This window comes from Rhinopithecus bieti, unplaced genomic scaffold (assembly GCF_001698545.2).
Source record: "Rhinopithecus bieti isolate Rb0 unplaced genomic scaffold, ASM169854v2 scaffold_15283, whole genome shotgun sequence".
Classification (NCBI taxonomy): domain Eukaryota; kingdom Metazoa; phylum Chordata; class Mammalia; order Primates; family Cercopithecidae; genus Rhinopithecus; species Rhinopithecus bieti.
Genome location: NW_016808172.1, coordinates 579,960 through 603,794, shown reverse-complemented (window position 1 = coordinate 603,794; position 23,835 = coordinate 579,960). Strand labels below are relative to the sequence as shown.

General features: G+C 60.2%; 1 protein-coding gene across 1 annotated transcript in view; it reads left to right on the top strand.

Moving 5' to 3' along the window:
* SBNO2 (strawberry notch homolog 2) overlaps positions 1 to 23,835 on the top strand; it is a 72,522-nt gene that overhangs the window by 36,922 nt on the left and 11,765 nt on the right. The window contains 7 exon segments of the mRNA XM_017885658.1: positions 17,503 to 17,664; positions 21,354 to 21,434; positions 21,745 to 21,850; positions 22,336 to 22,487; positions 22,591 to 22,724; positions 22,804 to 22,894; positions 23,074 to 23,217. Of these exon segments, the coding sequence (XP_017741147.1) occupies positions 17,503 to 17,664; positions 21,354 to 21,434; positions 21,745 to 21,850; positions 22,336 to 22,487; positions 22,591 to 22,724; positions 22,804 to 22,894; positions 23,074 to 23,217 (870 nt within the window).

Sequence of the window (23,835 nt, the reverse complement as noted above, 5' to 3'; positions counted from 1 at the left end):
TGGGAAGTAGGGTCTTTTTGGATGTCATTGGGTAAGGATCAAGATGAGACGAGGTAGCCCTGAAATCCAGCACACGGGTCCTTGTGCTGGGACACACAGAGGACCCTCGTCCTGTGTGTCTGAGGAGTCTGAGACAGGAGAGACGGGAGCTGGTGCGACACCGGAGGCGGGCTGGGGTGGGGTGGCCACAGGTCAGGGTCACCTGGATCCCCAGGGCTGGAAGAGGCAGGTCAGAGCCGGGGGAGGGAGCGAGGCCCTCAGACACCTTGACCTCCGACTCATGGGCTCTGGGACGGGGAGAGGGTGGATTCCTGCCCTGTAGCCCCCAGTGTGTGGCCTGGAAATTGGCCTACCAGCTGTGTTCGGGGTGGGGGGTGCCCCTGCTCATCTGGGAGCTGAGGTCAGCAGGGTGCACACGGGAGCTCTGTCCTCACCCGAAGTAGCCCTGGACCCCCGTGTGATCTGGTCCTGGCCAAGGCGTGGCGAGCTGCTGCCCCATGCCAGCCGGACACAGGAGGAAACTGAGGCAGGGGAGGCACCCGTCCAGGACCGGCGTCCATGCCGCATCCTTCAGAGGACACAGGGGAGGAGCCCGGGGTGTGTCTGATGGCAGCGGCCCCTTCCTCACTGCCACTGCCCTCCTACCAGCCCCTGCTCAGCCTGTCCTTGCCCCTCCCTCTTCTTCTCTTTCACCCCTTCTCTGCCTCTTTCTCTGTCTTCCTTCTGTCTCTCTCTTCTCTGTCTGTCCCTCTCCCTCTCCCCCTTGCTCCTACTCTCTCTGTCTCCCTCTCTCAGTCTCTCTCTGCCTGTTTCCCTCTCCGTCTCTGCTTCTCTCCCTCTCTGTTTCTGCCTCTCTCTCCGCCTCTCTCCCTCTACCTCTGTCTCCCTCTCTGCCTGTGTCTCTGTCTCCCTCTCTGTCTCTGCCTCTGTCTCTCTGTCTCCCTCTCTGCTTCTGTCTCTTTGCCTCTGTCTCTCTGTCTCCCGTCTGCCCCGTCTCTCTGTCTCCCTCTCTGTTTCTCTGTCTCCCTCTCTGTCTCTGCCTCTGACTCTCTGTCTCTCTGCCTCCCTCTCCACCTCTGTCTCTTTGTCTCCTTCTCTGCCTCTGTCTTTGTCTCCCTCTCTGTCTCCATCTGTCTCCCTCTCTGCCTCTGTCCCTCTGCCTCTCTTGTCTCTGCCTCTGTTTCTCTGTCTCTGTCTCCCTGTCTCTGTCTCTGTCTCATGAATTCTCCTGCTTCTCCCCTCCCGAACAATTGCTGCTGCATCTCTTCAGCCCGGAGCCCTCGGGGCCGCTGTGCTCCCTTCGTCTGCTCCGCGTCTAATCCCTGCTGGTCACTGCGCGTTTGGGGACTGTGGCCGCTCATGACCCCTCTTCAGAGCATGCCACATCCATCTGGCAGATGTTGGTTCTGTGAGCGCTGCCCGCCCGGCTCCCTGCCCACCCTGCCCACAGCCGCCTCACGCTCCAGAGGCCACGTGTGGGCAGCTTGGACCCAAATCTCCCTGTTAAAGCGGAAGAGGCTCCTTCAGAGGAGACCTGACCCACGGCGCCGAGTGTGGGACGGGACGGGTGCAGGTCAGCTCAGGCCTGTGGGCCGGGCCGCATGGTTCGGCGGTGCCGAGCGTGGCACGGGATGCGTGGTTCCGCGGTGCTGAGTGTGGGACGGGACGGGTGTGAGTCAGCCCAGGCCTGTGGGCTGGGCCATGTGGTTCTGCGGAGACAGGAAGAAGTCCACACCTGAGCCTGGCATTCGAGGCCCTTCACACTGTGGCCCCACAGCACAGCACAGCCCGTCACGGAAGCCTCTGCTCCCAACTCACACCTGAGGCAACCGTGCTGGCTGCGCTGTTACAGCCCCCAAGACGTCCCCATCCTGATCCCCAGGACCCGTTGTCGTGTTGCCTCTCATGGCAGATGGGACTGAGTGACAGACCTGAGACGGGAGAGCATCCTGGGTGACCTGGAGGCCCAGTGTCCTCGCCGGGCCCTCACGAGAGGAGGCGGGAGGGTGAGAGCCAGAGAGAGACGGGGAGAGGCTGCGCTGTGGCTGTGAAGCGGGAGGAAGGGGCCCCAAGCCAAGGGATGCAGGCGCCTCTGGACACTGGGAAAGGCGGGAACTGGGTTTTCCCCCTGGAGCCCCCAGGAGGGACCTGCCCTGCCCACGTGGTCTTGGTGTTACAACTTCTGCCCTCCAGACTATGAGAGGGTAAGCGTGTGTTTCACTGATATGTTTTTTTAGTTTCTATTTTTAGAGACAGGGTCTGGCTCTGTCGCCCAGGCTGGAGTGCAGCGGTGCAATCTCGGCTCACTGCAGCCTCCACCTGGGCTCGAACGATGCTCCCACCTCAGCTTCCCCAGTAGCTGGGGCCACAGGCACGCACCACCACACCCAGCTAATTTTGTATGTTTTGTGGAAATGAGGTCTCACTGTGTTGCCCAGGCTGGTCTCAAACTTCTGGGCTCAAGTGATTCTCCTGCCTGGGCTTCCCAAAGCATGGGGATTACAGGCGTGAGCCACCACATTCAGCTTGTTGGAGCCTTGAGGTTGACAGTAGCTTTTCACGGGAGCGAGGGTAAATGGAGGCACCATTCGAAGCCATCGTGTGGTCTGTGGCACAGGTGCATTCCCTGCAGATGTTTCTTGCTGTTGTATAAACCACGAGGGATTGACAGGGAGAACCTCTTGCTGGACTGGGGGTGAGGGTGAATGTAAAACCCCACAGGCCATAAGAGCCAGCTGGTCACTACTTTTTTTTTTTTTTTTTTTTTGAGACGGAGCCTCGCTCTGTCGCCCAGGCTGGAATGCAATGACGCCATCTCGGCTCACTGCAACCTCCACCTCCCGGGTTCAAGCTATTCTCCTGCCTCAGCCTTCCAAGTAGCTGGGATTACACGTATGCGCCACCACGCCCAGCTAATTTTTGTATTTTTAGTAGAGATGAGGTTTCGCTATGTTGGCTAGGCTGGTCTTGAACTCCTGACCTCAGGTGATCTGCCCCTCCCTCTCAGCCTCCCAAAGTGCTGGGATTATAGCCATGAACCACCGTGCCTGGCCTTTTGTGTTTTTTTTGAGACGGAGTCTTGCTCTGTCACTCAGGCTGGAGTGCAGTAGTGTGATCTCAGCTCACTGCAACCTCTGCCTNGTGGTGCTTTCTTTTTTTTTTTTTTTTTTTTTTTTGAGACGGAGCCTCGCTCTGTCGCCCAGGCTGGAATGCAATGACGCCATCTCGGCTCACTGCAACCTCCACCTCCCGGGTTCAAGCTATTCTCCTGCCTCAGCCTTCCAAGTAGCTGGGATTACACGTATGCGCCACCACGCCCAGCTAATTTTGTATTTTAGTAGAGATGAGGTTTCGCTATGTTGGCTAGGCTGGTCTTGAACTCCTGACCTCAGGTGATCTGCCCCTCCCTCTCAGCCTCCCAAAGTGCTGGGATTATAGCCATGAACCACCGTGCCTGGCCTTTTGTGTTTTTTTTGAGACGGAGTCTTGCTCTGTCACTCAGGCTGGAGTGCAGTAGTGTGATCTCAGCTCACTGCAACCTCTGCCTCCCGAGTTTGAGCCATTCTGCTGCCTCAGTTTCCTGAGAGGCTGGAATTACAGGTGTGTGCCACCATGCCTGGCTAATTTTTGTATTTTTAGTAGAGACGGGGTCTCACCATGTTGGCCAGGCTGGTCTTGAACTCCTGACCTCAGGTGATCTAGCTGGTAACTATGAATACACCTGAGCCCTGAGTTTCCTGGCAGCCAAAGCAACAAGAGAAAGCAGATGAGCCATGCACCTGGGCAGTTCCCTGGGGCCAGTGGACTCTGCAGCACTGTTGGTTCTGCTGGAGAGCCCTCAAGGCCTGGGGAGGGAGGCCATTGAGGGGCGGGTTGATGGTGGGGAGGGAGGCCATTGAGGGGAGGGTTGATGGTGGGGAGGGAGGCCATTGAGGGGAGGGTTGATCCTGGAGAGGGAGGTCATTGAGGGGCGGGTTGATCGTGGCTCCCCTGGCGGTCTTCACAGACCCCGAGCAGGGCCACTGTGCCTGGGAGATTCTGCCCCTGGGAATGCAGGAGGTCACGTTTGAGTCAGGGCTGGGCTCAGTGGCTCACGCCTGTGATCCCAGCACTTTGGGAGGCCGAGGCGGGAGGACTGCTTGAGCCCAGGGGTTTGAGACCAGGCTGCGCAACATAGTGAGACCCTATCTGTATTAAAAAGAGAAAAAAATGGCCGGGTGCGGTGGCTCATGCCTGTAATCCCAGCACTTTGGGAGGCCGAGGCAGGCGGATCATGAGGTCAGGAGTTGGAGACCAGCCTGACCAACATGTTGAAACCCCGTCTCTACTAAAAAAAATATATAAAACAGCTGGGCATGGTGGCGTGTGCCTGTAATCCCAGCTACTCAGGAGACTGAGGCAGGAGAATTGCTTGAACCCAGGAGTAGGAGGTTGCAGTGAGCCGAGTACGAGTCACTCCACTGCAGCCAGGGCTGCAGGGCAAGACTCCATCTCAGAAAAAAAAAAAAAGAAAAAAGAAAAAAATTAGCCGGGCATGGTGGTGCAAGCCTGTAGTCCCAGCTACTTGGGAGGCTGAGGCCTGAGGATTGCTTGAGCCTGGGAGTTCCCAGCGGAAGGTCTGTTGTGTGTATCCGTGTGTCCGTGTGTCCCTGTGTCCATGTGTCCCTGTGTCCGTGTGTCCCTGTGTCCCTGTGTCCCTGTGTCCGTGTCCCTGTGTCCGTGTGTCCCTGTGTCCGTGTGTCCGTGTGTCCGTGGTGGACGCGTGGGAGGGCCCCACTGTTTTTGTCTGTGATGGACGCATGGATCCAGACTGGGCAACATAGTGAGACCTCATCTCTATAAAACATTAACAATTAGATTTACAGGCCAGGCACAGTAGTTCACGCTTGTAATCCTAGCACTTTATGAGGCCAAGGTGGGCAGATCACCTGAACTCAGGAGTTTGAGACCATCCTGGCCAACATGGCTAAACCCCATCTCTACTAAAAATACAAAAATTAGCCCAGCTTGGTGGTGCCCACCTGTAATCCCAGCTACTTGGGAGGCTGAGGCAGGAGAATTCCCTGATCTCAGGAGGCAGAGGTTGCAGGGAGCTGAGATCGCACCACGGCACTCCAGCCTGGGTGACAGAGTGTGACTCCGTGTCCAAAAAAAAAAAAAAATTACAAAAAAGTTGCAAGAACTAAGAGCCCTGGAACAGCCCCCACCCGGGCCCCGAGTGTTACTGTCTTGCAGAAGCCTGGCTGTGGAGTGGACACTGACCTTGCACAGCGCCGGTGACCGGTCTGCACCTGGGATGTCGGCAGCCTCCGCACTTTCCCCAAAGAGGCACTTTTCCAGAGTGCGTCTCCTCCAGAGTGCATCTCCTCCAGAGTGCGTCTCCATTCGTTTTGTGTGGGGTTGTCTCCTGACTGGATGGAGGAATCCCACAGACAGCACCGTACACACCACGGCATGGATCGGAGTGCCTGGTGTGGCGTGTATTGTGCTGATCGTGGTAACTTTGGCTGCTTGGCCAGGACGGAGTTCCTTCACCATCTGGTTCCTGTTTCTCCCAGCCTGGGGGAGGACTCAAGGCTGTGCAGAGGCTGGTCCTGCCTGGGGCGGGGTCAGCAGCCTCCACCTGTGGGTCCTGCCTGTGGGCATCCCTGCTGCGTCCATCTGTGTTCCATCGGCTTATGGCAATCTCTGCCTCCTGGGTTCAAGTGATTCTCCTGACTAAGCCTTCTGAGTAGCTGGGATTACAGGCGCCCACCATATTTATTTATTTTTGAGACAAAGTCTCACTCTGTCTCCCAGGCTGGAGTGCAGTGGCGCGATCTCAGCTCACTGCAACCTCCGCCTCCCGGGTTCAAGCGATTCTCCAGCCTCAGCCTCCCGAGTAGCTGGGACTACAGGCACGTGACACCACGCTTGGCTAATTTTTGTAGTTTTAGTAGAGATGGGGTTTCACCATGGTGGCCAGGCTGGTCTCAAACTCCTGACCTCAGGTGATCTGCCCACCTCGGCCTTCCAAAGTGCTGGGATTATAGGTGTGAACCACTGCACGCCACCCCTTTTTTATTTTCAGTTGAGACTCAATTCACGTTACAGAAAAGTCCCCATTTCTAAGTGAACGATGCTGTGGCTGTTACGAAGTCCAGAGCCATTCAGCCATCATCCTGTAATTCTAATTCCAGATCATTGTCTCCCTAGAAGAGGCCCCGTCCCTGTCAGCCATTACTCCCTGTCCCTCCCCAGACCCGGCGCTCACACGTTCCCTTCCTGTTTCTGTGGCTTGGCCTGTCCTGCACATTTCATAGAAATGGGATCACACGCTGCGTGGCCTCCTGCGTCTGGCATCTCTCACTGAGCGTGACATCCTCAAGGTGCATCTGAACTGTGGCCGGGTCAGATCCTGGCTCCTGATTATGGCTGAGCCGTGTTCCGGCACATGAATGGGCCCCACCGTGTCTGTCCGTGAGGGACGCGCGGAGGCCCACCGTGTCTGTGTGTGATGGACACGTGGAGGGCCCACTGTGTCTGTCCGTGTGTCTGTGATGGACACTTGTGCTGCTTCCACCCGTGGCCGTCGTGAGTTGTGCTGCCGTGAGCACGCGTGCAAACCTCCGTGTGGACAGGTTTTCGTTTCTCGGGCTCATGCCCAGGAGTAGGTGTGGGTTGACATGGTGAATCGCTGTCAGCAGCATCCATATGCAGGTCCGTGTGTGTGTTCCAGGAATGACTGGGTCTGGCTGGGGGGTTGCTGGGGTCCTGCTCGAGGATGAGGGGCCCTCGGTGCTGGAGCCCACGCTCTGCGCCCGGAACCTCCCATGGGTCCCCTGCTCCAGGCCTAGCCCAGTGTCGCGGCTCCGCCCCCAGGCTCTCCGGCGCCCATTCCTGCGTGGGGTGAGCATCCCCCAGGGCAGCCCCCGGCGCCTCTTCTGGGCTCTTCCACACCGCACCCCAGCCCGAGCCTCTCCCCGGCTTGTGCCCTGCACAGGCCATTCCCCAGGTCCTGCTCACCTGCCTCGCTGCCCCTCGCCCATCCCTTGCCGCCTGTTCCCGGGGTGGGGGTGCTCCTTGACCCTCCCAACATCACCCAGGCCCCTTGCATCTCTGCTGGGCTCCTGGGGCTCTCGGTGTCCCCCGCCCATCCCCGTTCCCCAGGCGCTGCCCCCCTGCCCACCACCTGTCCTGTGAGGACATCTTCACGTGCCGGGCATCCACCCCAGTTCCCCGTGGGGCTGCAGGGACCCTTGGGAACACAGCCATCCGGTAACAACACTCTCTGCCTGGCAGCCCGGGGGCTTCTGGGAAGCTTGAGATGAGCTCACGGCTCAGAAAAGCGCTTTGCACACTGGCTGCTTTCAGGCAGGGAGGCAGGCGGCATTGACTGTTCCGCAGATGCGTTTTAGCAGGGGTCGGAGGCCTCAGCCCACCCGGCACCACGGAGCCCCCACAGTTACTGGCATTGGGCAAAAAAGAGAGCGAGAGAGATGGGGGAGCGAGGGAGGGAGAGGGAGAGAGGGATTTCTTACAGGAAGCCTTTGGTTCACACCCAGACAAGGCCAAGAAGAGCCACCTCTGTCCCCTGATCTGTGCTGAGGCCACATCCCCTGGGAGGAGGAGCCTCACCCAGGGCCTGGCAGGTGCAGGAGGGGCTGGCAGAGCCGCCCACAGACAGCTTTAGAGAGGGAGACTCAGCAGGAAGCTGAGTCCTTTTTTTCTTTTTGTGCCAGGGTTCGGCCCTGCCCAGCTGCAGTGCCAGGAGGCACTGAGGCGGCAACCCCAGGGCCCACACCAGGCACCTGGCCGGGAGCCTGACAGAAGGGAGCCCAGTTTCCTGGGGAGCCACGCCAGCCTCCCAGGACTGCTGTGAGGAAGCAGCACACACAGCTTCAAAGGCCAGGACTCTGTCCCCTCCCAGCCCTGGAGCCTGGAAGTCCAAAGTCAAGGTGCGGACAGGGCGTGTTCCTTCCCACCCCTCCAGCATCTGGGGGATCCGGGCATCCCCTGGCTGTGGCCACACGGCTGGGATCTCTGCCTCCATGTCCCATGGCCTCCTCCCCGGGACTGTGTCTCCTTTGTATGAGGATACCAGGCATGGATCACCCCCTCGGCCAGCGCGGCCTTTTTTTTTTTAACCACTCACATCTGCGAGGATCAGATTCCCAAATAAGGCCACACACACAGCTTCCAGGGGCCGGGACATGATCACACCATTTTGAGGATACAGTTCAGCTCTGCACGGGGCACTGTAGTGACCAGGCCTGCAGAGGGGGCCCTTCTCCCAGCCACCAGAGAGCGGCAGTGTCCAGGAAGTGCCACCTGTGCCACGACCACCTGGAAGCCTCTTCTCTCTCTGCCCTCCAGCCCCCTCCCATCCCCGTGGCCTCCTTCCCTCACTGTAATGCAGGGCCGCGTCACCTGCGGTGCAGGGTTCTTGTGAGGGCTGGGGTAGCGGACACTCAGCCAGGCTTACACGGAGCCCTCGTTCAGCCTTGCCACGGGACCGGTCAGTGAGGGGTGCATCATGGACAGAGGCGGAGGGAGAGACCAGGCAACGGGAGCCCAGGGCCGAGCACGGGGTCCCAGCGGTGGGTGGGGTAGTGCCCAGCAGGTCCCCATGCAGTGCACCATATCTTCAGCCTGACCTGCTCCAGGGACCCCGGCCTGCGCTGTCACATTGGGGCCTGGGGAGCAAGTCAGAGTCTCTGCTCGTTCTTCCTGTTTCACTGCTTTCCAGGTGTTTTAAAAACTGAGACAAAATTCACATTCCATAAAGTCCACTTTATTTATTTGAGTCAGTGTTTTGCTCTGTTGCCCAGGCTGGAGTGCAGTGATGTGATCATAGCTTACTGCAGCCTCCACCTCCCTAGCTCAAGTGATTCTCCTGCCGTGGCCTCCTGAGCAGCTGGGAGCACAGGTGCCTGCCACCATGCCCAGCTGGTTTTTGTATTTTTTTGTGGCGATGGGATCTCACTATGTTGCCCGGGCTGGTTTTGAACTCTTGGACTCAAGCTGTTCGCTTACCTCAGCTTCCCAAAGCACTGGGATGGCACGTGTGAGCCACCACACTTGGCCCAATCCACCTTTTTTTTTTTTTTTGAGACAGTCTTGCTCTGTCGCCCAGGCTAGAGTGCAGTGGTGCGATTTCAGCTCACCGTAACCTCTGTCTCCAGGTTCAAGCAATTATCCTGCCCCAGCCTCCCGAGTAGCTGGGATTACAGGTGCACACCATCACGCCTGGCTAATTTTTGCATTTTTAGTAGACACGGGGTTTCACCATGTCGGCCAGGCTGGTCTCTAACTCCTGACCTCCTGATCCGCCCACCTCGGCCTCCCAAAGTGCTGGGATTACAGACGTAAGCCACTGCGCCTAGCCCAAATCCACACTTTAAAAAAGCATATTCACAGAGTTGTGCAACCACCACCTCTGTCTAGTTCCAGAACATTCCATCACCCCACAGGAAGCCCCGTTCCCATCAGCTGTCACTCCCGGCCCATCCCCCTCCCCTGGTAACCCGAATGCTTTTCCTGTCTGTGTGGAGTCCTGTCCAGAACAGGACATTTCATAGAAATAGCCTCACACGCTGCGTGGCCTTCTGTGTTTGGCGTCTCTGAGTGTGACATCCTCAAGGTCATCCGTGCTGTGGCCTGGGTCAGAGCCTTGCTCCTTTTCATGGCTGGGTTGTGTTCCAGTGCGTGGATGGCCTCACTGTGCTGACCCTGTTCCTCTGTGGGTGACCACGCTGCGGGAGCCAGGCTGTCGTGAGCTGTGGGTCCACCCGTGAGCTGTGGGTCCCATGAGCTGTGAGTCCCGTGGGCTGTGGGTCCTCCCATGAGCTGTGGGTCCTGTGAGCTGTGGGTCCCGTGAGCTGTGGGTCCCGTGAGCTGTGGGTCCCATGAGCTGTGGGTCCTGTGAGCTGTGGGTCCTCTGGCTGTGGGTCCACCTATGAGCTGTGGGTCCCGTGGGCTGTGGGTTCTGTGGGCTGTGGGTCCACCCATGAGCTGTGGTTCCTGTGAGCTGTGGGTCCTCTGGCTGTGAGTCCACCTGTGAGCTGTGGGTCCACCTGTGGGCTGTGGGTCCTCTGGCTGTGGGTCCACCTGTGAGCTGTGGGTCCACCCGTGGGCTGTGGGTCCTCTGGCTGTGGGTCCACCTGTGAGCTGTGGGTCCACCCGTGGGGCTGTGGGTCCTCTGGCTGTGGGTCCACCTGTGAGCTGTGGGTCCTGTGAGCTGTGGGTCCTGTGGGCTGTGGGTCCACCTGTGAGCTGTGAGTCCTGTGAACTGTGGGTCCTGTGAGCTGTGGGTCCACCCGTGGGCTGTGGGTCCACCTGTGAGCTGTGAGTCCTGTGAACTATGGGTACTGTGAGCTGTGGGTCCTGTGAGCTGTGGGTCCTGTGGCTGTGGGTCCACCTGTGAGCTGTGGGTTCACCTGTGAGCTGTGGGTTCACCCATGGGCTGTGGGTCCTGTGAGCTGTGGGTCCTGTGAGCTGTGGGTCCACCCGTGGGCTGTGGGTCCTGTGAGCTGTGGGTCCACCGTGGGCTGTGGGTCCTGTGGCTGTGGGTCCACTGTGGGCTGTGGGTCCTATGAGCTGTGGGTCCACCCGTGGGCTGTGGGTCCTGTGAGCTGTGGGTCCACCAGTGGGCTGTGGGTCCACCAGTGGGCTGTGGGTCCTGTGAGCTGTGGGTCCTGTGAGCTCTGTGGGTCCACCTGTGGGCTGTGGGTCCTGTGAGCTGTGGGTCCTGTGAGCTCTGTGGGTCCACCCGTGGGCTGTGGGTCCTGTGAGCTGTGGGTCCACCCGTGGGCTGTGGGTCCTGTGAGCTGTGGGTCCACCCATGAGCTGTGGGTCCACCCGTGAGCTGTGGGTCCTCCTCGATGGCACCTGGGAGTGCAGCTGCTGGTTAACTGTTAGTTAACTGTTACTCCCCGTTCGCCTCTTTGAGGAACTGCAGGACGGTTCCCAAGCGGTTGCCAGGCGTCCTCAGCAGCACTTCTGCTTGTGGGCTTTTTGCGTGGAGCTGGTGTGGAGCAGCCTCTGGGGTGGCTGGGATTGGCTGCTGTGTTGAGTGGTGGCTGTGATTGGCTGCTGGGTTGAGCGGTGGCTGTGATTGGCTGCTGGGTTGAGTGGTGGCTGTGATTGGCTGCTGGTTTGAGCGGTGGCTGTGATTGGCTGCTGGGTTGTGGTGGTGGCTGTGATTGGCTGCTGGGTTGAGCCGCTCCATGAGTTTGTTTTTCATTGGTTGTTTTCCATTGGCGGGCCCCTCGCTCAGCTGTGCGGACTCGTGTTGTCGCCCCGCTTCCAGGAGGTGATGGGTTGCGGCAGGGGGTGTGGACGACGGTCTGCGCCAGCCTCCCCTGCTGCTGGTGCGTGGTCGCGGGGCCCCACGGGCTGGCGCAGCAGGGTGAGCCCGAGGGGGCGGAGTGCGCAGGGTTTGAGGCCTCGGTCCCACTCTCCCCGCAGAGCCCTAGCCGGGGTCCTACGAGCCCAGAACTGTCCCGACCCTTCCCGCCCAGCCACCGGCTCCCCGGCCTCTCGGGGTGCAGTTTCCGTCTTCCCGGGGGCCCCTGGCCACAGGGCCCGGCCCTTCCTCCCCTCACAGAGGGGGAGCCGTGGCCGCCTGTGCGGTCTCGGCCACAGTCTCGTGGGAAATGCAGCCGCTGCCGCGTCAGTCGCTGAGCGCAGGCAGATGGGGCCCGTCTCCTCCACAGCCTGGCCGTCCTCCCATCCCCTCTGGCCCTGGGGCCTCCCCAGCTCCTCCAAGGACACCGAGAATGACCGCCTGTGGCTCAGTGGGGTGGCCCGTCGGTGTGTGCCCCGCGGTGTCTGGGCCCCTGTGATGCATGGGCCGGGTCCCCACGGTGCGGGCGAGAGTGTGGCCGGGCCGCTGGCGGGTTCATGGCCCAGGGTTGCCCCGGCAAGTGCATCATTGCCGCTTGGTTTTCTACCAAAGCAAGAACGTGCTTTTCCCAGGATCCTACCACTTGTTCCCGCGCTGCTGTGCCAAGGGGGCCGAGGCTGGGCCTGGCCAGAGCCTGGAGAGGAGGGGCGCACGCTCAGCTCTCCCTCCGCCAGCCCCAGGTCAGGGGAGGCCACAGGGCCCGCTGAACCCCCTGGGCACAGACAGCAGGGAAAGAGCAGGGAGGGGACTTTGCTTCCGCGGCAGGGGATTCTCAGGGACCTCAGCCTGCAGAGGTGGGGTGGGGAGAGCCCCAGGGGGTGCGCAGCAGGGCCCGAGGTGCTCTTGGCATGGCTGGGGCACTGGGTGAAGGGTGGGGATTCAGGCCTGGCCTGAGGGGCTATGGCATGGATGAAGGGGCCGTCCAGGCCTCAGTTTCCCTGCCTGTGGTTTGGGGACACCAGGAACAGCAGCTGGTCCCCGTGGAACGGAACCCAGCTCTCTGCAGTCTGGGGAAACATGCCCACCTGGGCACTCTGCACGTCCCCCAGTGCCCCAAAGGAGGCTGGCCCTGAGGCCGGGCGGGGTGGGGGTGCGTGTTGACAGCGCCTGGGGCAGACCCGCCCCGTACAGTAATTCTCCTCGCGCTGCCAGTAATTGCCCTGACTTTCAGGGCCGGCATCATTTCCTGAAAGTCAGCCCCGGCCTTAGAGGAAGTAGGCGCCGGCGGCCGTGACTAAACCGACATGCAAATGCAGCCTGGCGGAGAGCCGCCCCCGTCCGCCCGGGCCGACCCAATGCTGGGGCTGCCGCAGCGGTCATGAGGGAGCCGCTCCCGGGCAGCGCTTCCAGGGGGACCCCCGGACCCCCGAGCGCCGGGACCATGTCCCAGCTGCAGTTCTGGCTGCAGTTCGAGGCTCTGAACAAGGTAACACTCCCCTCCTGGGGTGGGCGAGGCCCTTGGGGGCAGGGGTGTGGGAGGTGGGACCCCATTCAGGACGGGCCGCCTGCCGGAAGCAGCTGGAATCTCACCTTGGAGTCTAAGGCCGCCAGGCTCTCAAAAATCCCCATCCCGCCCCGTCGGTCTCTTCTGGCAGCAAGAGGGAATCTGCCGGAAGGTTCCGAGGCAGAGATTTAGGACTTGGGGCTGGGAGCGGCGCCCTGTGCGTAGGCTGGGGGACCCGAGCGGAGTGGGGGACTCGGGCTCAGCCCGGATCCGGCCCTCAGTGACAGTGGCATTGGCTGTCGGGAGGGCTGCATCCCCCTCCTTCTGCCCCTGGGATAGGGCCCCCTGGCTTTCCTCTAGAGAAGCCTCAGGTGGAGGGGCTCTGGGTGTCTCATGGGGCCCTCACAGGGAGTGGGGGTGGGTGGGCCTGGTCAGGGCTGACTCTGGTGGCGCAGGCGGGCAAATCCCTGTGGCTCTGTGGTTCCCCATGGGTCCTGGAGCACAGGACGAGGGCAGCACACCAGGTCTGGAGTCAGTTCTGGAGTCAGGTCTGGAGTTGGCTGCCCAGGGCAGGAGGAGCTGTATTTGCTGCACTTGAATGGGGCAGAGCCAGGTCCTGCCAGCTCCCCGCCTCAACCCAGGGCTCCTGAAATGCTGCAGAGACAGGAACCACAGCAGGCAGCCCCGGCCCTCCCTGGGGCCCCAGAACTGGGCGCTGGCGGTGAGGGGTGCAAATGTCACCTCCGAGGGGCCTTGGTGCAGACTACAAAGGGGCCCAGGTTCCCCGGGGAGGCACTAGGTGGGCTGAGCTGAGGCTGAAGGGTGGGTGGGGCATGTGGTGGAGGATGCAGGAGCCTGGGCCGGCCTGGAGGGGCCATGGAGGGACACACAGGCACGGGTGGGACTTGGGCTGTCTCTGAGGTCAGCTGGTGGCTGCTCGGAGTCAAATCCAGATGTGGGCAGAGGACGGAGCCGCTATGAGGGGAGCTGGCCTGGCTCCGTTCAGCTTCCCACATGTGAACAGGGCCAGCCCTGGGAGCCCTGTCTCCCTCTGTCCCTAATCACTGAGGGCACCTGCTAAAGGTGAAGGCTTAGAGGGCTCATGCACCTGGCTGGATGTCCTGTGCTGGGAAGGACCAGACGGGGAGCAGGGCAGGGCCTCGAGGCTGCGTTCTTGGAGCCTGAAAGCTGCAAGCACCCACTCATTATTAGACTTCCACTTTTGTTTATTTTTTGGGGAACAGGGACTTGCTCTATCACCCAGGCTGGTGTGCAGTGGCACCATCTCAGCTCCCTGCAACCTCCACCGAATGGGTTCAAGCAATCCTCCCATCTCGGCCTCCTGAGTAGCTGGGACTACAGGCACGTGCTACTATGCCCAGCTAACTTTTATATTTTTTGTGGAGATGGGGTCTTGCTGTGTGGCTCAGGCTGGTCTTGAACTGCTGGGCTCAAGTGATCCATTCACCTTGGCTCCTCTAGGATTACAGGCGTGAGCCACTACGCCCTGCTCGACTTGACTTTTTTTTTTTTTGAGATAGGGTCTCGTTCTGTCTCCCAGGCTGGCGTGCGGAGGCGCAATTATAGCTCACTGCAGCCTCGACCACCTGGGCTCAAGCGATCCTCCTGCCTCAGCCTGCTGAGTAGCAGATGTGAGCCACCACGCCCGACTTGACTTTAACTTTTCAAACTGTTTTAGAGTGACAGAAAAGCTGCCTGGACAGTGCAGAGAGTCCCCACGTCCCCACTCCCAGGCTCCCTGCTGTTCTGTCTCCCGTCTGTGGCTGTCACAGCTGATAAACCAACATGCATACGCCACTGTTAACTCCCGAGGCCCACGCTTTGCTTGGATTTCCTCAGTTTCCCCAATGTCCTTTCCTGCCCAGGGCCCCACGTGGTGTTTATGCATCTTCTCAGGCCCCTCTGGGCTGTGACGGTTTCTCAAGACCCATGTTTCAGATGCACTGGGTGGTCCTGCGGCTGGTCAGGTGGTGTGGACGGCCTGGAGTAGTCGGGCTGGTGTTTCCTCAGACTGGGGCAGGAGTTTTGGGAGGAGGGCCTTGGGCGGGAGGGCTCTGTTGTCCTGTCTTCTTGGGCAGAGGGCACCTGGTGAGGGCATGGGGCGGGTGTGTCCGCCTGAGGTCCTTTCCCTCTTTCCACGCTGAGCTCCGGGGAAGGACTCGCTGTGTGGCCCACGCATTTGGGTCAGGGGAGCTCCCCTCCGCTCTGCCTGCGCTCCCTGCACCACCAAGGCCTGGGCTGCTCTGGGCCCGATAGCAACTCACCCCCGCTCCTGGCTGGGGTCTCGACCAACCCAGGGACCCCTGACCTTGCCCAGGAAATGCTTCCACGGAGGGTCCGGGCTACAGGTCAGCGTGACCAGGTCCTCTGCAACCTGGGTAGGCGGTGTTCAGAGGGTCCTTGTGGGGCTCAGTAGGGGAACTGTTCCCCACCCCTGCCGATCGGGGCCTCCAGAGGCTCTGGGAGGTGGGCTGCTCCTACCCTGCCTGGGGTGGCAGGCTGCACCCTACCTGGCCCGGGGCCTTAGGTGGGCAGCGTGAATACCTCTGTCCTGGGGGGTGCTGTGGGGTCTTTGTTTGGGGGCAGGTTCCTGAATGTCCCTAGTGATCAGTACCCGGGTGCTTGGGTCTGACAGGGTGGGCAGTGGACAAAGCTGAGCAAGGTGAGGGGGACGGAGCTCACAGCTCCCAGGGAGAGACAGCGCCCCCTCGACATGCCTGATTTTTTTCTTTGTTTTTCTTGAGATGGAGTCTTGCTCTGTCACCCAGGCTGGAGTGCAATGGCACGATGTCAGCCCACTGCAACCTCCGCCTCCGGGGTTCAAGTCATTCTCCTGCCTCAGCCTCCTGAGTAGCTGGGATTGCAGGCACCCACCACTATGCCCAGCTAATTTTTGTGTTTTTCGTAAAGACAGGGTTTTACCATATTGGTCAGGCTGGTCTTGAACTCCTGACCTCAGGTGATCTGCCCACCTTGACTTCTCAGAGTGCTGGGATTACAGGTGTGAGCCACCACACCCAGCTAATTTTTGTATTTTGAGTAGAAATGGGGTTTCGCCATATTGTCCAGGCTGATCTTGAACTCCTGGGCTCAAGCGATCTTCCGCCTTGGCCTCTAAGTGCTGGGATTACAGACGTGAGACGTCATATGTGGCTGGGCATGGTGGCTCATGCGTATAATCCCAGCACTTTGGGAGGCCAAGGTGGACGGATCACTTGAGACCAGGAGTTCGAGACCAGCCTGACCAACATGGAGAAACTCTATCTCTACTGAAAATACAGAATTAGGCCAGGCACGATGGCTTATGCCTGTAATCCTAGCACTTTGGGAGGCCAAGGCAGGTGGATCACCTGAGGTCAGGAGTTTCAGACCAGCTTGGCCAACATGGTGAAACCCCATCTCTACTAAAAATACAAAACTTAGCTGGGCGTGGTGGCGCACTCCTGGCGGAGTGCAGTGAGCCGGGACTGTGCCACTGCACTCCAGCCTGGGGGAGAGAGTGAGACTCTATCTCAAAAAATAAATAAATAAATAAAAATTCCAAATTAGGTGGCACAGGGGTGCACACCTGTAAACCCAGCTACTCGGGACACTGAGGCAGGAGAATCGCTTAAACCGGGGAGGCAGAGGTTGCAGTGAGACGAGATTGTGCCACGGCACTCCAGCCCCGGCGACAATGCGAGACTCTGTCTCAAAAAAAAGAAATGATGCACATACATCTTCTCTACTGGGCAGTGCGTGTGTGTGTGTCATCCCCATAGCGAGCCCTGCCTCTGCGCATGGCTGCCTCCCACACAGGGCATGGCACCAGGCTTACCCCAGCCCCGAGCTGCTCAGAGTTCCTGCAGAATCGCTGCCTTTCAGGTGCTGCAGAAGTCGGACGCCATCCTGCATGGCCCTGAGGGCTGGTGTTTCTCACCCATTGCTTTATTCCTTTTTTTCTTTTCTGAGACGGAGTCTCGCTCTCTTGCTCTGTCATATGGTGGCTCACGCCTGTAATCCCAACACTTTTGGATGCCGAGGCAGGCGGATCACTTGAGGTCAGGAGTTCAAAACCAGGCTGGCCAACATGGTGAAACCCCGTCTCTAGTAAAAATACAAAAAAATTAGCTGGGCATGGTGTCACACACCTGTAATCCCAGCTTCTTGGGAGGATGAAGCAGGAGAATTGCTTGAACCCGGGAGGGCCGTGGTGTCTTCCGTCCCCACGTGCTCCAGTGTGTAGAGGGGCCTTGGCGTCTCCCGTCCCCACGTGCTCCAGTGCGTGGAGGGGCCGTGGCGTCTCCCGTCCCCACGTGCTCCAGTGCGTGGGCGGCTCCGTGGCGTTCCCGTGTGTCCAAGCGTGCTCTTGTGCGTTTGAGGGCTGTGGGGTGGTCCCGTGCCACGTGTTCCGCAGTGCGTGGCGCGGGCCGTTGGTGTCTGTCCCGTGACCCTCTGCGTCGCTTCCCGGTGCGTGCGAGGGCCTTGCGTGTCTTGCGTGACCCGGCGTGCTCCAGTGCGTGAGAGGGGGGCCGGGGCCGTGGTGTCTCCTGTCCCCACGTGCTCCAGTGCGTGGAGGGGCCGTGGTGTCTCCTGTCCCCACCTGCTCCAGTGTGTGGAGGGCAGTGGTGTCTCCTGTACCCACCTCACCAGGCCTGGCCTTGTCTTTCAGGATTCCTCGTATTTTGAGGACGTCTCCAACATCTCCATCTTCTCCTCGTCTGTGGACTCCCTGTCGGACATCGTGGACACGCCCGACTTCCTGCCGGCCGACAGCCTCAACCAGGTGTCCACCATCTGGGACGAGAACCCTGCCCCCTCCACCCACGACAAGGTCAGTGCGCCCGGCACCCCCCGACAGCCCTGACCCACCAACATGGCCTCCCCAGCCCAGGACCCACAGGGTCCAGCGAGGTCTCAGTCTCCCCCACTCTGCGTACCGCTGGCTGTCCTGTCACTGTCGGCGCCATCCATGGCCATGGCCATGGATGAGGTGGTTAGGTGACGGTCCTCTCGTGTCCTGAATAGGAGAAGGCGATGTCCAGGACATCTGTGGCTACCACATCTTGGGGGGGCTCCTGACATGGAGTTGAGGGGGGCCAGGATGCTGCCCAGCGCCCTGCAGTGCCCAGTATGGCTCCACCCGCGAGGGACCCGGCCCCACGTCCACCGCACCAGGGAGTCCCTGGTCTAGAGAAGCACAGGAAGGTGACAGGACAGAGAAGCGTGGTCAGGGAGGGCCCCCTGGAGAGGCAGTGCCCAGCGGGCCCAGGCAACGTGGCTGTCCAGGCAGAGGAATGCTTGGACAGGAGGAACCTGTGGTGACTGCCAGCCCCATGGTGCCCTGGGTCAGCAGTGGCCGTGTCCCCACTAGGTGGGAGCTGAGAGGGCGAGGTTGGCAGAATCCTGTCCCAGGGTGGGGAGTTGGACGTTATCCTGGGGGGCTAAGGGGCTAGGGTTTGCCTCCAAGAAGGTCCTGGAGGACCTGGGTGGGCCAGGCCTAGAGCAGGGGTTGTAGGGCACCAGGGCCCCCAGGTTTTTTGGGCCCAACCTCTAGCCGTGCCCAGTACCATGCAGTGGAGGTGTCCTGTGAGGGAGGCGTGGCTGGGAGCCAGGCCTGGGGAGTCCCTTCCCCCATCCAGGCCTGTCCAGGAGAGAAACTTCTAGACTTTGGGAGCAGACGTTGGACATATGTCTGGGGCTCCGCGCCTTCCGGTGAGGGCCCACACCAGCCTCCCCACGCTCCTGGCACGCTGCTGGGCTCACACCCATAGGCCGCTCTTCCGGGCCCTCAGGAAGGGTGCAACCTGGGCAGCAGAACTCACGGGCTTGGGGGCCGGGGCAGGAAGCATCAGAGCACCCCGCAGCCACGGTGGGCAGCTCAGGCCTGGTCCCTCTGGGGCATTTCACCCAGCCTGGGGCCCATGCCCTCCCAGCTAGCTCACAGGTCCTCGGCAGGGCAGGAGGAAAGAAACCAGGGCCTGACCGGCCTGCTGTGGACAGCAGGAGGACATCTGAAACCCAATGCCCCGCCAGCCCCACCAGGAATGGTGACTCAGCCTTCCAGGAACCCGTGTGGCATCTGTTTGTTTGTGTTTTGTTAATTAAAAAAAAAAAAAAAAAAAGGAGAGGGCACTGAGTAGAGGTTTCTAACCTTCCTGTGCCATGCTTCCACTTTCTTTGGAAACCTTCACGAGTGTTCCTAGTGTTAGAAAATGCAGAAGCTGTGGAAGTCAGTTTATGAGCATCAGTAGCTATATGGTTCCCACACACTGCTGAGAACCTGGCCCAGGCTCAGGCAGGCTTGGGCAGAAACCTCACCCGTCTCAGGATGTTGAGGTTGAAGTGGGGGACCAGGCCTAGAAGAGGTGCTGTTTTTTATTTATTTATTTATTGTTTGAGACAGGATCTCACTCTGTCACCCAGGCTGGAGTACAGTGGCGCAATCTCAGCCCCTTTCAGCCTCGACCTTCTGGGCTTAAGCGATCCTCCTGCCTCAGCCTCACAAGTAGCTGGGACCACAGGCATGCGATACCACGCCCGGCTAATTTTTGTATTTTTTGTAGAGACAGGGTTTTGCCATGTTGCCTAAGCTGGTCTGGAACCCGGACCTCAAAAGATCTCGCCCGTTCTGCCTCTGTCTCCCACTGTGCTGGGATTACAGGCCTGAGCCACACACCCGGCCTGGATTCTCCCCTTTCCAGTTCTCCACACTCACTTTTTTTTCTTTTTTTTTTTGAGATGGAGTCTCGCTCTTGTTGTCCAGGCTGGAGGGCAATGGTGCGATTTCAGCTCACTGCAACCTCCGCCTCCTGGGTTCAGGTGATTCTCCTGCCTCAGCCTCCCAAGTAGCTGAGATTACAGACATGCACCACCACACCCGGCTAATTTTGTATCTTTATTTATTTATTTATTTTGAGACAGAGTCTCACTCTGTCACCCAGGCTGGAGTGCAGTGGCACAATCCCAGCTCACTGCACCCTCTGCCTGCCAGGGTCAAGCAGTTCCCCTGCCTCAGCCTCCCTAGTAGCTGGGATTACAGGCATGCACCACCACGCCTGGCTAATTTTGTGCTTTTAGTAGAGACGGGGTTTCTCCATGTTGGTCAGGCTGGTCTTGAACTCCCGACCTCAGATGATCCGCCTGCCTCAGCCTCCCAAAGTGCTGGGATTACAGCCACCCACCACCACGCCTGGCTAATTTTTTATATTTTTTGTTTCACTATGTTAGCCAGGATGGTCTCGATCTCCTGACCTCGTGATCCACCGCCTCGACCTCCCAAGGTGCTGGGATTACAGGCGTGAGCCACCATGCCTGGCTAATTTTTTTTTTTTTTTTTTTTTTTTTTTTGCTATCTTTAGTAGAGACAGGGTATCAGCATGTTGGCCAGGCTGGTCTTGAAATCCTGACCTCCACTCTGGGAGGCCTTGGCCTCCCAAAGTGCTGGGATTTGCAGGCATGAGCCACTCTACCCTGCCCACACTCACATTTTTTGTGGCTCATATTGCCATTGGGATTTTTGCTTTTTAAGAGTGGGTATATTCCAGAATCACATAGACCCTAGTTTGGACCTGCCATCCCCCAGCCATCTGTCCCGGGGTCCACCCTGTCTCAGTGTTGGGGTCTGGACAGCGGGCATGACAGGCCGCACCACCCTCTGACTTGCCCATTCACAGGCTTTACATGCCCAGTCAGTTCAGAGATCCCAGGGTGGGCCATGGAATCATCCAGAGGCCTGGCACACCTGGCTGCCCAGGCCTGGGGTCAGCTCCCCGAGGACAGTGCCAACTGTCCATCCTGGTGAATCTGCATGAGGCTGTGGGCAGTGTTTCTCCCAAGAGGGGGCCGTAATGGGACGTATCCTCTCGTCACCACAGTGGCAGGCGTCCTCCCCCATCCTTCACAGGGGAGCTGCTCTCCTCCAGAGGCCGCGGGGACTGCACCCACGGGGGTCCTTGGGGAGTGCAGGGCAGCCCCGGGCTACCCACCCTGAGTACTGGGAGCCATCGGGTGAGGCACAAGGCCCAGGCCCGCCCGCGCCCACTGCCTCTGTCTCCTCTTCCCTCTCAACATGGAGCTCCCAACCCCTTGTCCCCCAGACCCGAGGGCCTCCTGCACTGCACACAGTGAGTCACTCCTGTCAGATCCCCGTCCACATGGGTCACTCCCATCAGACCCCCGTCCACAGCCTTCCCGCCAGCTCCCGCGGGACCAAGCTCTGCTGTCTGTCAGAACTAGCCGGGCACCTTCCTCCCGGGCACTCCAGGCAGGCGCACCAGGCATCAGTGGGAAGGCAGCCAGGTGCTGGCCAGGAGGAGTGAGCCTTAAGCCCCAGGGAGGTGCCCACTGGGGAGGCTTGGGAGGCACCAGGGTCACCTTGAGAACAGCAGGAGAGCAAGACCCAGGGCCCTGGGGAGTGAGGACGGGGCAGTGGGGAGCCTCCCTCTGGTGGCCAGGCTGCGAGGGCCCGCCAACTGTGACCTGTCCCGTCTGGCCCGGGCCGACATCCTGCTCCCCTTCCAGCTGTTCCAGCTCAGCAGACCATTTGCAGGCTTCGAGGACTTTCTGCCCTCCCACAGCACCCCACTTCTCGTCAGCTACCAGGTGAGCTGGGCCCAGCCGAGGGCTCCCTCCCCTGCCCTCTCATGGGACCTAAGGAGAGGGCTCAGCACAGGCACCTCCAGTGTGGGGAGCCCTTGGCCAGCCTAGAATCTGGGAGTGCAGAGGAGACATCTGAGGAGACAGAGGCCCTGGGGAGCACCTTGCTACAGGGGCAGACAGAGCCATCTCCCACCCCTGGGAGCCATCTCCCACTCAGCTGCCCATGGTCAGCCTGGCCCCTGCCCCTGGGGGAGCCCAGTGCCCACAGCCACTTGGGCCTGCAGTCTCTGCTGAGCTCCCTCCACACACACAGGAGCAGAGTGTGCAGAACCAGCCAGAGGAGGAGGACGAGGCTGAGGAGGAGGAGGCGGAGGAGCTGGGGCACACGGAGACCTACGCTGACTACGTGCCATCCAAGTGTGAGTGGCCCGGCTGCACCAGGCCCTGGGACAGGTTCAGACCCTTTTGTGGGACTGAAACCCTACAGGTGACCACCGCCCGCACAGCCCACAGCGGGAATATGGAATTTCAGGGAGGGCCGGAGAACCGTGGGGACAGGTTCTATAATCCAGGCTTACACAAAACCGGGGTTCACAGCAGGGAGAAGTGAGAAGGAACCTGAGAGGCACTGGGAGGATTTTCATGCATTTGCCCCTCCTGCAAGCCGCTGGCCACGCCCCCAACCAACCCAGCAGGCCGTGGCCGCCCCCGACCCAGCCCGCCCTGACACCCCTCCACCCAGGCATCCCTGGCCACTCCCTTGACCTGCCCAGCAGGTCCTGGCCATGCCCCCAAACTGCCCCACCAGCTCTGGCCATGCCCCAGACCCACCCAGCCGGCCATAACTGGCCCTGGTCGCCCCTTGGCCACACCCTTTACCTTGCGTCCATCCCTGCCCCTCCAGCTAAGATTGGAAAGCAGCACCCAGACCGCGTGGTGGAGACCAGCACACTGTCCAGCGTCCCGCCCCCAGACATCACCTACACCCTGGCCCTGCCCTCGAACAGTGGGGCCCTGTCTGCCCTGCAGTTAGAGGCCATCACCTACGCCTGCCAGGTGACCGTGTGTCCCCACCCCAGCCCAGCCTGTGTCTGCGAGGCCCCTGGGGAGGAGCCAGGGCTGGCACCCCCAGGCCCTGACGTCTGCCCTCTGGCCACAGCAACACGAGGTCCTGCTCCCCAGTGGGCAGCGCGCGGGCTTTCTCATCGGTGACGGGGCCGGCGTGGGCAAAGGCCGGACAGTGGCTGGAGTCATCCTGGAGAACCACCTGCGTGGCCGGAAGAAGGCATTGTGGTGAGGCCCTGCCTGGGGTGGGGGGCGGTAGCAGGGGTGAAGGGGAGGGGTGGGCACCCCTGACGCCCCCACCCCACAGGTTCAGCGTCTCCAATGACCTCAAATACGACGCAGAGCGCGACCTGCGGGACATCGAAGCCACGGGCATTGCAGTGCACGCGCTTAGCAAGGTAGGGGCTGTGCTCAGCAAAGTAGGGGCAAGGTGGGGACGGTGGGGGCCGCTCAACTGGGTGGGCTGACAACCAGGGCAGGCTCTGCTCAGCACCTCCTACAGATAGGGAGACCCAGACCCAGGTCCAGAGCCTGCTGAGCTAGGGCCCCATCCCACACCTGCTTTGTGCATCCCCAGATCAAGTACGGCGACACCACTACCTCAGAGGGCGTCCTCTTTGCCACCTACTCCGCCCTGATTGGGGAGAGCCAGGCTGGTGGCCAGCACCGCACACGCCTCCGGCAGATCCTGGACTGGTGTGGGGAGGCCTTCGAGGGCGTCGTATCCTGCTGGGGGCAGTCAGGGGAGGGGAGGGCCAGATGGGGGTCGGAGGGGAGGGGAGGATGGAGGAGTGGGAGAGGAGGGGTGGGAGTCAGGGGAGAGGAGGGCAGGGTGGGGGTCAGAGGGGAGGGGAGGATGGAAGAGTGGGAGAGGAGGGGTGGGAGTCAGAGACTGCTGGTGTCTTCAGCACCCAGCTGAACAATCTGCGTGCAACAATCTACGAAATAGTGATAACCCTGAGATCACCCCTCCCTGAGCTGTGGCGTGGTGGCAGGGCCGGCCGTTTAATTTGTATTCTCCCAGTTTTCCTTTCTCAGCCTGCTTTTCTGGAACTTGTTTTCTTTTGTCTTAAAATATTAAGAACGTGGCCGGGCCAGGTGGCTCACGCTTGTAATCCCAGCACTTTGGGAAGCCAGGGCGGGTGAGTCACGAGGTCAGGAGTTTGAGACTACCCTGGCCAACCCGGGAGGCTGAGTCAGGAAAATCACTTGAACCCGGGAGGCGGAGGTGGCAGTGAGCGAGATCGCGCCACTGCACTCCAGCCTGGGCGACAGAGCAGGACTGCGTCTCGTCTAAAACAAAAAAAAATTAAGGGGCCAGGCGCGGTGGCTCAGGCTT